This window comes from Lissotriton vulgaris, chromosome 2_1 (genome assembly GCF_964263255.1).
Source record: "Lissotriton vulgaris chromosome 2_1, aLisVul1.2, whole genome shotgun sequence".
NCBI classification, from domain to species: Eukaryota; Metazoa; Chordata; class Amphibia; order Caudata; family Salamandridae; genus Lissotriton; species Lissotriton vulgaris.
Window position 1 is genome coordinate 451423830 of NC_141687.1, and position 13903 is coordinate 451437732.

Here is a 13903-nt window from a genome sequence, read left to right on the forward strand (position 1 = left end):
GCTGTCATCACTCTTGCCTATCGTGGTGCTAGTTTGCCTTGTCCAGCGGGGGTTTGGGGGCGTTCCACTCGGGCGTGTCTGCCTCCTGGGCTGCGCACCATGGTGTGTCTCTTGATGAGATTTGTCGTGCTGGGACCTGGGCCTCCGAGTCCACGTTTGTGAGACACTACAGGTTGAATTGTGCCCTGTCTGTCCGGACCAATTTTGGTCGTGGGGTGTTGCAGGCCGCGGGGGTTCCCCCTCCGCTCTGAGTTCTGTTTGTGTATTAAACTTTTTTCACTTGCTGCACCCCTTTGTGTCTGGTCTGTGTTTTGCTGTGATTGGGTTGCCAAAGGCCTGTTTGTGCGTTCTTTGGTATGCCTCATGAGTGATGACTGGGTCGAGGACGAGGGACGTAGAGGTAATGCTATGATTACGTTTGGTAATCCCCATTACTCTTAGTCCTACTCGTCCTCGACCGAGTCATACTTCCCACCCTCCCTCCCTGTCCAGGCCTTTGTTGCTTGGTGTGTCAGGATGTGCTTTTGGTGGTTGGGCTTGATATAGCACCTGGCAGGAGGGGGGGGTGGAGCCTAAAAGCGTTTCCTGTTTTGTTTCCTGTCTATGGAATACCTCATGAGTGATGACTGGGTCGAGGACAAGTAGGACTAAGAGTAATGGGGATTACTAAACGTAATCATAGCATCACATCACATACACATTAACCATAATTACATCACAGGATGTGACCTCATATGACCTTTGACCTTGATGTTCTATACGAAGGCATGTCACATGATCCTTAGTTCATACTTACACTCCCTTATACCCATTCTGATTCATTCTCACTCACTCATTTGCTTTCGCTCTTAAACTCACTCATACCAACTCATGCTTACTGACACTGAGGCCCAGGTTTACTAATGCTTTGCACTGTGTCTGCACCAGTTTGTTGACAACAAAGGCCAGCTCCAGCTAAGTTTGCTCCATTTTTTTATTACACTAATAGTGAATAACAATAATATATTATTCACTATTAGTATAATGAAAAATGGGCAGAAAATATGGACTGCAGGACTGATCCTGGGTTCTTGGCACTATTATTGCCCCCTCTGAGGCCAGGGGTCACAAAGGCACTGCCAGGCATTGCAAGGCGCAAGAAGCAAGACCAGTGTCATTGCTGCAACCCCTGGTGTCCTTTAAATGACGTCCATAATATTTTCCCAGAAATCGGGTGGCTCCCAGCTGCTCTTTTATTGTCACTCAAGGACAGCCTTCTGTATCATTTCCACCATGTTTGTGAAGATCACTGCCGGAGCTTACAATGAGGTATCAATGTTAGGTTCCTCATTGTGCGTGTAGTATGTTGTGTGGATTGGACTAATATGAAGTAGTCTTTCATTTGATAGGACAATGTAGCTTATTTTATTCAATACATGCTGTCACTAAATGAGAACCGTGTTGTGCTTATCAGTCATCTTATTTTAAATACCTCTCCATAAAGGAACGCATCGCATGTCATTTGCCAAAAGAAACCTGCATCTCGAAGTACCATTTTAATGTGGGATTTGCAACATTTGCCTTCCAGGACACTCTGCATGAAGGCTGTAAACCGGAATACCTGATCCCCAACATGAATCGTGCTTTTAGCAGAAAGAAAGGTAAGCAGGTTCCACAATCAATTCTGTATGTCCTTATGGGGATCAAATGTTTGTGTAAAGTTCTGGCCTTTTGAGTCACGCCACACCAATTAGTCAAGCTCTGTATTGCCCGTTGCTAAACTTAGTAGTGGTCATGAAAGTCACGCAAAATATATTGATTTCACAAGTATTTTTTTACTGTTAGACAAGAATGATTGGTCTATGGGGAAAACATTGCTGTTCTGTTGATTGCTTTCTGAAGACAGCTTTTGAAGTGACATGATACATCCCAGCTACTGAGCTAAAAAATGTCAATATTTTGAATTGAATTTGAAATATTGGTTTATTTTTTACCTTAAAATCTAGTGTCATCCTCAAAGGAGAATGGACCACATCTGATACCTTAAGTGCATCTCTCCTGGTAAATAAGATACATCAGTGGCAGAAGTGGCATGTTGTAAAAAGTAAAATAACATATGATGAAAGGAAGCAAAATGTGAACTTTCAAATCTTGCATTTTCTAAGAATGAAATATATTCCTTCTTTTTTTCTCATTTCTTCTATAAGCACTGTCACTTTCTAAATGCAACTTTTTGCACACCCTATGATAGGCGCTATGCTGGTTAACTCAAAAATAAGTAGAGATCTTGCTTTGTGAGTGATCTTTGTTCCAAAACAGGGCAGCTTTTATTGGCGATTTTTTGCACAGGAGAACAACATGATTCTTGGTTTACAATTGTATTATTGGACATGTCTATAGTTTACAATTATGCAGTACTTTGCACATGTAAATAGCTGAGCGGGCAGTGTCAGACCTACAGTTATTTAACAGTTTACAAATATGCGGTACTTTGCACATGTTATTAGAGATTACATCTGGACTTTGGATTTATCCAGTTATATAAAATATGTCTTCAGCTACATTGACATTTTAACATTAATGTATATGTGGTTGTTAGCAAAGGGCTTTTTTAACTACATATAGAAAAATGCCTGACCCCTCCCCTATTGACATATTTCTTTCTTTATATATTTATATATTTATAAGAATTCTAAGTGCAATGTAGTATTTTTATGCAGACAAGGTTTCATGTTATGAAGACAAAATACCTTATATTTATGTGTTGAAATACGTGCATTTATGCTGTGATTTTTAAGCTGTCCATGACTAAACCAAAAGGCCAAAAAGACAAAAGAAAACAGACTACAAGAGGGTGTTTACAAAATGTTACTTGAAAGTGTTTCCTCTATGTTTATATACCACGTGGTGTTTATCCCAAAAAATGCCTTTAAAAACTATGGCGAAATGTATTCCTACGTATGTGAGCAAGGACTATAGTAGTCCGAAACGCGTTATATCATGATTTAATACAAAAGGAAGAACTAGCCTTATTAGTGGTTCGTGTCCCTCTCTTTTGCCGTTTGGAGATTGGAGTGGAATTGGTTGCTGATATATATATATATATATATATATATATATACATGTGTATACAGTGCCCTTCATGTCTTTTTAATTGGTTCGCTGGGTCGGCATGGTGTTCTTGCAAGGTATCCCTACTCACATGGTCAAAATGGGACAGAAAATAGGACCAGGAAGCAAAATAAAAGTTGCCCCTATTAGTGACTCAAATTTCTAAAAAGTTTTTGTTCTCCTAATTTTGTGAACCACAATGAGACTAGGTATTGGCCTTGTTAGAGCCGACAGCGTTAGGGTGTTCATTTTTTCTGATCTCGTTTTTGCTGGCATTAGGACTCTGCATTCATTACCACTGCTTATCAGTGCTAATGTGCTTGTGCTTTCTCATCTAAACATGGTACTATTGGCTTTTCCCCAATTGGCATATAAGCCCCTACCAAAGTGGTACTCCATGTACCTAGGGCCTATAAATGACATGCTACTGGTGGGCCTGCAGCACTTGTTGTGACACCCATTTAAGTAACACTTCAAACATATCTCAGGCCTGCCTTTTCAGAGTCTGCGTATGCAGTTGTAAACTGTCATCTCAACCTGGCAAAAGAAACCCTTTGCCAAGCCCAATCCTTCCTTTTTAATACATGGAAGTCAACCCTAGGGTAGCCCAGGGCAGCCCAAAGGACTGGGTTCAATGTATTTAAAAAGTAGGACATGTACTTTTAAGTTTTACATGTCCTGGTGGTGAAAAATTCTCAAATTCGTTTTTCTCCCTTAGGATAACATTGGTGTTGCCTTATTGCATTTTATAAGTGTAATTTCCAAATGGTACGAGATAAACAGTTCAAGTTTGATGTCTCTGGAATAACAATTCAGTCAATCAATCAACAGCATTTGTAAAGTGCAACACTGTCAGAAGTCTGCCAGCGAGGGGGCTGTACAGAGCTGGAGAGGAAGGTAATTCCAGGTCTTGGCAGCAATGTAGGAGAAGGTGCGGCCACCACTGTGACTGCAACGGATGTGGGGGATGTGTGAAACGGTGAGTGAGGAGGGGCACAGGTGTCTACAGTGTTGGTGGAAGTTCAGTCAATGGTTGATGTAGGTAGGTCCTGGGACTTGGAGGGCTTTGTAGGCATTTGTGAGGATCTTGAACTAACATCTCTTATGGATGGGGAGCCAATGGAGGTCTCTCAGTTGGGGGGTTGATGTGGGTTCATTTCGGGAGCTCCAGGATGAGTCTGGCTGCAACATTCAGTATGGTCTGAGGAAGTGTGTGGAGATGCTGGTGTAGGAGAGTTGCAATAGTCGAGCAACTGGTGAGGAGGGCCTGAGTGACGGTCTTTCTGGAATTGGTTGGGATCCAGCTGAAGATCTTGCGGACCATGCAAAGTGCATGGAAGCAGGACGAGACGACTGAATTGACATGCCGTTTCCTAGTCAGTTGGCTGTCGAGGAGGATGCTGAGGTTGCACGCATGGTCGGTCGGTGTGGGCATAGGTCAGGGTTCTGCAGGCCACCAGCTGTGGTCTCATGCAGAGGTGTTCTTCCGGAAGATCAGTACTTCATTTTTGTCAGAGTTGAGTTGGAGGCAGTTGCCCCATTTCAAAGACACAACTGGGTATCATTACTGGACCTTGGTATATATATCTGGTGTATGTCCACACTTATTCAAAACATCTATATAACTCAGAAGCCTTTGTATTAGTTCTCACGCAGTTAGCAATTGTCACTTTCAATTTTATTGCAGGCCCAGATAGTCAGTGCTATTCAGAGACATAATCACGAGGGAGAGGCCAGAATGGATAAGTCAATAAAAAAACGGGAAAGAGATTCCTAATTTAAAATGCAATTGAATTGCATCAAAACAATGGTGTATAATACAATATAAAAATCATAAGATTATCAATTTGTATATTCCACTGTTTCTAAGTTACCCATAATTATGTCATGTATGATGCACCATGGCTTTTGCTACCCAATGCAGTTTCATCTGTTCGGTACTGGTATGTGAGTTGTCCCTGTGGACAAGAATGGTACGGTTTTGAAGAGGGCCATAGGCATAAAAGGTAAAAGGTGTTTGCATGTAAGGGCATAGCTTTCGGGGGGTGTTTGTGGTGTTACACCTCCTTAACCCGTTGAGCGCGCCGAAAATTCCGCCCCAGTGTGGACGTTCGATTGTGCTAACGGGAATGGAACGTTCAGCGGACGTGCGCAGCACTAGCGAGGTAGTGCATGCGACGACCGCTGAACGTTCCCCGCACTTAAGGGGTTAATAAATGTGCTATTTAAAGAATAGTTGGGTAACCGAAGATTTCAGTCGGGTATGGTAAGATGTCTGTCTGATTTGAGCGGGTTTTTAGGTCTTGTGCCTAGTGTTGCAGTGCGCAGCAAGAGATTTATTGGGGTAGAGGGATTTTAGGAGGACTTTTGCTCCTGCCCATGCTTTCAATTGGTCATTGTCCATATTTGTTTAAAACCCTGCATTTCAATTGCTCTGTAGGCTTTTTGGTTCTGCCCTGTGGCTTTTTTGTGCACGTCCTTGGGACACGAAGTCTACAGCTTCCCTCAGTTTTATGGGTTTTCTCTTATCTGATGGGGCTTGTTAACAGTAGGATCAGGGAGAGTTCATCAAGGCATATGCTTTCCAGGCCATCAGGCAGTCAGAGTGGGCTGGCTCCTAATTCCTGATTTGTGTCTTTACATCGTATATCTGCCATTAGAATCCGCCGTTTGATCCTGTGCAACTTCTCGCCTGTCTTTGAGGCATCTTTATCAAGTGAGCGTGGTGTGCTCCCAGATTCGCTTTTAGAATGGCACCAGTCGATGCCTTAGAAGATAAAACAATGGTGTGAAAACACGGGTGTCTATGGAGTGTGACACACATCAAAGGAAAACAAGGAGGGGTCTGTTGTGCTCCCGAGATATACTGTAGTGCCTGTACCATTGCCCCTGCAACTCTCTCCTCCTTTCTTGCAAAGCGCTATATGTGACAGCACCTCACCTTTCTTCCAAGGCACTGTGTGTTGCAGCATCTCTCGCTCCTCCGCTCTCCTTCCCTCGGTCTCTCTTCTCCTCTCACCTTCCTTTTTAAGCACTGTATGTGGCTACATTTCCCTCTCTCCCACTGGTTTTCTCTCTTCATCCTTCCACTTTACTCCCTCCACCTTTCTGCCTCTTCTTAATTTCGAGGCGGTGTCTGTGCCAGCACCTCTCTTCCTCTCTCCTTCCTTCCACCCCTCTCTCTTTCCTGCTCTTGCCTTCCTTCTGAGGCGCTGTATGTGTTAGCAGGTCCCTTTCTTGCACCCTCTCCCACTCCTTCCTTTTGAGGCGCTTTATGTGGCAGCCTGTCGCTCACTCCCTCTCCATCCGTTCGAGGCACTGTATGTGATTGCACCTCTGCCCCTCATCAAGTGTGTGCCTACACCAATGTGAGCATGACACACGTTTTTACTTTGTATTCCTGCACATGAAACGTATTATATCTGCTGTGTTAGTGCCCACAATATTTATTACTGCACAATATAAGTATTTTATGCAGATCATTGCATTGTGATTAGATAACCAGCTGGCTTCATGTGCCCTCTCGACCTTCAGTGCTGCCCTTCTGCCAGCTGTTCATTGTTTACAAACCCAAGACCTGGTATAGTGCCTGGTGCATGCATCTCTGACATGGTACTGTCCCATTTTCTGCCGCCCGCTCCCACAATCCATTTATGTAACCCCCCATGCCGCCCATCATGTTGCAGGGGACGACTCGGCTGCCTAACCTTGCGAGGCCAATAACATGTTTACAGTTATCTTCGGTAACAATGTCTGTGGTCATTGATGTGAGACATGGGATGTGTTAGACCTCGCATCTTTGACGTTGTTTCCCCTGACTGTTTGTCTCTGCCTCCTGTATTTTTGACGCCGGGCTGATTTTGCTTTTGCTGGTATAGATGCTTTGGGCACTTTGCCAGTGCTGATCATTGTCAAAGTGCAAGTGCTCCCTCAGTAAATTATTATTATGATTGGTAATCCATGATTGGCATGTTGCTTTTACTAGTAGGTCCCTAGTGAAGTTCACTGAGTGTGCCAGGGCTGGTGATTCAAATGCTACTAGTGGGCCTGCAGCACTGATTGTGCCACCCACATGAGTAGACCTAGAATGGTGTCTCAGGCCTGCCTGTGTGCAGTTGCTAACTGCCATACTGACCTGAACAGTGTCCCCACTGGCTAGGCCTATCCCTTCCCTTTCTGTACACATTGGACACCCCTATGGAAGGCCCAAGGTACTCGACTGGGCAGGGTGCAGTGTATGTGAAAGCATGTACTAATGTGGGTGACATGCTCTGATAGTGAACTACTGCCAATTTTGTTTTTCACAATTAAAAGGCTATCTTGGCCATAGGCTAGAATGGGGAATGCTGTCTATAATGTTTACCTGCATATCTTCCCATAGGAGCAAGATAGGAAATTGAAGTCTGGTTTCCCTAAACTCATATTTTAGGAAGGATGATTTTTAAATCCTGTGTTTGAAAACAGCACTTTTAGAAAGTGGCTGTTTTCTTGTCTGACCTTTCTGTGTGCCTTTGCCTGTTGGTAAATTGACTGTCTGGTTTGTGAGTGACAGGGGCTGGGGTGGCTCCAGGAGGCTGGATGAGTCAGCACTGGGCTGAATAGCTCCATCTGCATCTTGAGTGGTGGGCGGGGATAGCACTTGGGCCTGAATAGGGCTGTACCTGCCTTCCACAATGCTGGCTCCACCTCCTGCTGGCCGGCTGACGACCCTGCCCCTCTCTCTCAAAGGAAAGAAGGAGTCATGTAAACAGAGTGCTCCAGGACTGACCAGAACTGGTTTGGACTAGGCAAAGGCCACTCTGCCTTCAGAGAACAAAGAAAATATTGGTATAAAAAATAATACCCAGACCCCAAAACTTTAGATCATCCTGCAATCAGGTAGGAACCTCTGCCAAGGAGAAAAGCTGGAAGACTGAAGAGGAAGGACTGTCCTGCTGTGTGTTGATAGGCTGATCTGCAATTGGTTTTCTGCCAAGGAGAGGGGAAGGACTTTGCTGTTGCTGTGACCCCTTGCTTGAAGAGATCTCCAAGGGCATGAGAAGAGCTGGCCTCCTGTTAAGAAGTCCCAGGAACAAAAGGACTTCACCCCCAGCTTCCCCCCTGAACTCTGCTGTGTGAGTTCTGACCTGACTGAAGAGTTTGATCAATTTTTGGGACCCCTGGAGGTTGTTTCCTGCTGTTTGGGGATATGTACAAGAAGAAAAGAAGATCTACAATTTTCACGCATCGCTCGCTTGCAGAGCGCATCGTCGACAGTGCGAGAAGATTCCCGTCACCGCGTAGATCGTCGCAGCGCCTGTTGCCGCTGCAAGAAAGATGCATCGTTCGCTTGCGGAGAGCGTCACGCCGGTGCGGCAAGATTCCTGTAGCTGTGAGTATCGTCACAGAGCCTGTTGCCGCTGTGAGAACTGTCGCACTGCTTGCTTGCGGCCTGCATCCCGTCACTGTGAACATCGCCGCAGAGTTCAGCGCCAACACATCGTGGGGTCGCGACAGAAGAGGATCAACACCACGCCTTGCACCGCCGCTCCACCGAAGATCATCGCCGCCCCGAAGATCGTCGCATCATGTCTGCCCAAGACGCTTTCTACCAGAGATTCTGCACCCCGGAATCCATACAAGGTATTGCATCGCTCCTCATACAGACCGGATTTGTCGCAACAAACCTGCTGCGTGCATCGCCTCCCCACGGACTCAGAAGTGACGCATCGCTTGTTTTTTGACGCTGTAGTTGCCACTAGGAACTTTTGTCGCATATACAGGTACTTTGGGCTAAATCTGATGCAACTGTGGATTACTTTGACGCAAACCGTGGAACTCTTTTACAATCATATTCTTAAACTGTGTATGTTGGATTTATTTAAATTTTTTTTTTAAAGACTTTTATTGTACACTTTTGAATAGAAAAACACAGCTCATAGCCTACAACCCCATGGGCCGGCCGCGTCATTTGTAGTCGTCCCTCCAGTCCTACGGATTGAAACACAGCCTTTTAGCCTACAACCCTGGGGTCCGGCGGCGTACATTCTGTAAGTGTTCCTGTTTGTAATTAGTTCTCGATTCGGGTAGATAAATGGTCTAACATTTTCATTTATTTATTTATTTATTTATTTATTAAATGAACTTGTAACTAGGTTCTAGATAACAAACTTTCACGTTGGTTGTCACCATGTTCATCTTATTACACAGCATAGGTATGTACGTGTACGGAGCTGGAGATGTGAAGTGTTTTGTGTGTAATGGTTTAACACAGTGATCTTTATGTAGACCCTAATCCCTCTATCCTCTATCTAGATCTCTTCCTCCTCCTCTTCTGAACTAATGTTATCTTCTTCTGGCAATGGGTCACATAAGTCTCCTTTGTACGTATTCCTCGCTGACCATACTTTGTTCCATTTGCGGGGACACGCTCTAGAGACATATACCGCCCTCTCTATCAACATCAGTATGTCTATGTTGTTGTTCCATTGTGACAGTGTGGGTAGTTCTGATGTGCCCCATTTTTGTGCGCTATCTCGTTTCGCTACCATTATGGCTAATGTGCCCCATATGTGCCCGTGCCTTGATAAGTCTGTCGGTTCCCATATATTTAGTATACATTTACGTGGCTCTGGCACTAGCGAGACTTTGAGAGTTTGTGAGAGAGTGCGCATCACTTGACGCCAGTACTCAGTGATGCGTGGATAGTCCCAAAGTGTATGGAGGAACGTACCTTCCTCGCCACATCCGCGCATGCAATATGGGTGTGGTGCCCTATGTATTTTATGGAGCATAGTTCTACTATAATATATGCGGTGCAATATTTTAAATTGCACTAATCTGAATTTAGCCGAGATTCCCACCTCCCTTTGGGATGCCAGCGCCTCGTTCCATTCTTAGTCATCCATATCACCAAGCTCTTCACCCATCTCTCTCGTAATATTAGTGTAGGGTCTGTCAGGTTATTGATTAGTTTTCGATATGTGAGTGAAGTTGCACCATGTTGCATATAATCAGTAAGCAATCGGTCCTCCAGTGGCGAGGATTCCGGGACATCAGTGTCTGTTGGTATAGCCTGTAATAATGCATGTCTGATTTGGACATATCTGTAAGTTTAGTTTGGTCCCAGGTCATATTGTTGCTGCAGTTGGGGGAATGGGATCACAGTACCCTTATCCCATAAATCTCCCACCGTGGAGATGCCAATGCTGCCCCATTGTGCATATGTTGGATTTTTTAACGTTTTGGTCTTGTGTAGTTTAAATAAAACAACTTTATTTTTCTAAACTGGTGTGGAGTCCATTTGTGGTGTTTTTCACTTTGTTACTGTGAGTGTTGGTATAAATACTTTATACATTGCCTTTGATAAGCCTGTCTGCTCGTGCCAAGCTACCAAGGGGTGAGCAGGGGTTATCTAAAGAGTGTATCCCCCTTACCTTGACTGGAAGCAAGGGTCCCTATTTGTACATTTTTACCTACCTCTGCTAACTAGAGATCCCTATATACAACAGCATGGTTCCGATATACATTAAAGATCCATGAATAATGTATGGAAGCTGCTTATCCTAAGTTGCCCAGGGAAACCAAAAAGCTGCAGTACAGAACAGTTATTTTTCAGGAGTGCGGCCCTACAATATTTAAAAGAAAGGTTGAAACCCCAGGACAGCTATGAGGGTTTGTGAGTGAATGGATCTGGAGTTGTTCTCTGGTTGTGAGGTGAGGGTTGGGCCTGGAGCTGTTTTCTGGCTGTGACTGCTTTCTGTGCCCTCACTGGTGTGTGCACATACCTGGCTTTACCTAAAGTGTCCACCTCTTGTGCTGTGAGGGGTGGATAACGAAGGTGAGTGTGTGTTTTTTTTTTTTTGGAGGGGCGGGTGTTTGGGGTGGCTGTAGTTGTTTAGCAGTAGGTTTGGACTTGGTGGGAGGATTTATCTGAGTGTACTTTAGCGTTTGCTTCCAATACATTATTTGGTGCTTGTGGCAATTCCCAATTTGTACTTAACGGCTGTCTCTCCACTCTCCTGGTCATCCATTCTCTTCCTTCACCAGAGTCTCTGCTTCTTGCTGGACTCCTCCTTTCACCTCAGCCTCTCCTAATAGCACTCCCCACAGGCTGTCTCTCCCCTCTACGTATAATAATGTCCCTCCTTTCACAACAGGCTCACTATTTTTCACCCAGTTCCTCTTTTTATCTCCTTCATCGCATACTTTCCGTCTTTTTACCGCTCTTCCATCAATACTTCACTGCTGTCTCTCTGCTCTCCTTGTCATACTGTTCCTCTTTTCACCAGAGGCTCTCGGCTTCTTAATGGACTTCTCTTTTTAACTCCACCTTTCACTGTTTTCTAATCTTCTAATAGCACTCCTTTCTGGTTCTTCATCATTCTGTCCCTCCTTTCACCAGAGGCTCTCCATTTCTCACCCAGTCACCTATTCCATTACAAGCTTTCAGTTATTTATGTTTTACAAAAAAAATGTACATTTACAATGACAATAGCACACAATAATGCCTATTGCATTATAAATGCTTGTTAAAAAAACACAGAAACACAGACACATATGTTTTGAACATGGTTATCTTACAAAATACTGTGTTTTAAGTACCCGCCCACACAACCCGCACTCCTTTCCCTTTCTGCTGGCCCTTAAGCCTCCCTCATGTGCTGCTTCCTATATAATGATTACCATGGTATGCCTGCAAGACTGTAAGAAAAGGTGAAGCTAGCAGCCCCCAATCTTACCGACCAAGCTACGCTCCTGTTTGCTTAGGAAGCAAGGGCTTAGCATCTGGATGTCTTGTTTTAGCAGCTGGCTCTGTTGTCAGAAGCATGTCTGAAGCTTAACTGACATTGACTTATATGCAAATGAAGAGTGAATTCAGCAAGAATGCAGTTGTTGGTCCTGGCCCTTTTTGCAGGGTTATCCCCCAAATGTTTCCTTTTTCCTCCAAATTGTTTCTGACCTGTTTTTGTTGGCCTTAGAACTCTGAACACTTTACCACTGCTAACTAGTGCTTAAGTGCATATGTTGGCTGTGTAAATTGTATTGGTGATTGGGTTATCCATGGTTGGCATATTTGATTTACTAATACGTCTGTAGTAAAATGCACATGGTGTGCCCAAGGCTTGTAAATCAAATGCTACTGGCAGCCCTGTAGCACTAATTGTGACACTCACAGGAGTAGCCTTACAAACATGAGTTCAGTTTTAAACTGTCATTTCAATCTGGCAAGAGCACCCACCAGGTTGGTGGTGGAGGTTGAGGGTGGCTTTGTTGGGGATCTTGTGGTGGTATTTTTGGCGAGTTGCCATTTTATTTCACGTAGTTTGCAGTGGCCCTTGTGCTCCCTTAGGTCATTTATGTACCAGCTGGGCCGTTTTTGTTGATCTTGTGGGAGCAGTATGGCTGGTGCAATCAGGAAGCCATTTAGTGAAGAGCTTGGTGTCGACATCAAGGTTCCTGGTGTGGTTGGGTGAGCGTTTCTGTAGGGTTTTGGTCCAGTTTTCTTAAGGTATTTTGCCCTAGTGTCTTTAAGCTGATTTGAGTTTTTCTGGTGCAGTGGCTTGGTGTTCGGGTATCTTGAAACATATGATGTAATGGTCAAACCATGTGTGGATGTCCTGTTGTTGGATGACAAAATAAGGTTGAAGTTGTGGCCTGCTGTGTGGGTTGGTCCTTGGACGAGCTGGGTGAGTCTTAGTTTGCTGAGGCTACTGAAGTTGGTTTGGGTGTAAGTGGTGTGCTATCCACCTCAGGAGAGCCAAACAATAGAGGTGATAGCGGGACAGGTGTTGAGGCTCGCTCTGGTGTTGAGGCTTCCTGGGTTGTGTTGTTGACTCCTTCATCAGCGCTATGTCCTGTGCTTTGTTTCTCCTTCTCACTTCTCTTAGTTGCTGGTGCCCTTGCCTCCCTCGGTGGTGCTGAACTGTGTGAGGACTCTCCTGTGGAATGAAATTTACATAGGGTCAATGTTGTTGTTCACCTGTGTGTACTTCTTAAATAAATACTGTACACACCTTTGCCCAGTGTACATTGTGTGTTTGGAGATGTGTGTGGCATGCCTTGCTGAGTCTTGTGGTGTATGCATTGCATGTATGTACTCATGACTACGTCTCCCATGATGCATTGCTGGCCCCAAGTATGAGCTGTTCTGCAGTGTCATGACTCTACACAGTGGGGTACGGGTTCACGGTAATGGTTGGGGATTAGGGTACATGCATCTGACCTTTTTTCTTTGTTGCTCTGGCTGTACTGTTCAGGTCTCCTATCCCATGGATGCATTCTGGCTCCAGGGTTGTTTCAACAAGCTCCTCCATCTCAGAAAGTTTTGGTGCTTTGGTCCTACCACCTCCTGTCACACCAGCATCCTTTTTTTGGGCAGCAATCTTCTTTTTGGTTATGATGCGCAGGTCATACCATCGCTTTTTAATGTCCTCGATCTCCCGGTGCGTCACACCAATGGCATTGACTTTGCCCTGTATGCCAAGCCACATGTTCCTCTTCACAGACTCCGCAACATGCAGAGACTGTCTTCCAAATATTTGGTTGTAGTGACTTACTATTTCTTCTACAGCCACCTGCAGGTCTGATGGGCTGAACTTTATCTTTCTTTTGCGCTCCCCACCATCCTTTTGCCCTTCCTGGGACTCCATTCTGTAGCACTGCTTGGCTCTGGATGCTCAGCTCCTCTCACCTCAGCTCAATTGTTTATTCAGTTGCTGTGCACCTGCATGGGTGTGGCCACTCCCAGGTACTGGAGAGGGGTGCTTCATTCTGATTGGTTGGATTCTCTGGGCCTTGGTTGTGGGGTGTGTAGGGTGTTCCTGATTGGTTG

At 44.8% G+C, this 13903-nt stretch overlaps 1 protein-coding gene across 5 annotated transcripts in view; it reads left to right on the forward strand.

Annotated features, from left to right (window-relative positions):
- Positions 1-13903, forward strand: part of GULP1 (GULP PTB domain containing engulfment adaptor 1) — a 2138858-nt gene that overhangs the window by 1308065 nt on the left and 816890 nt on the right. For all 5 annotated transcript variants that reach the window (XM_086955346.1, XM_086955349.1, XM_086955345.1 and 2 more), the window contains one exon: positions 1568-1640. In XM_086955346.1, coding sequence (XP_086811472.1) covers positions 1613-1640 — 28 coding nt within the window. In that variant the 5' untranslated portion in view covers positions 1568-1612. The remainder of the gene's footprint in view (positions 1-1567; positions 1641-13903) is intronic.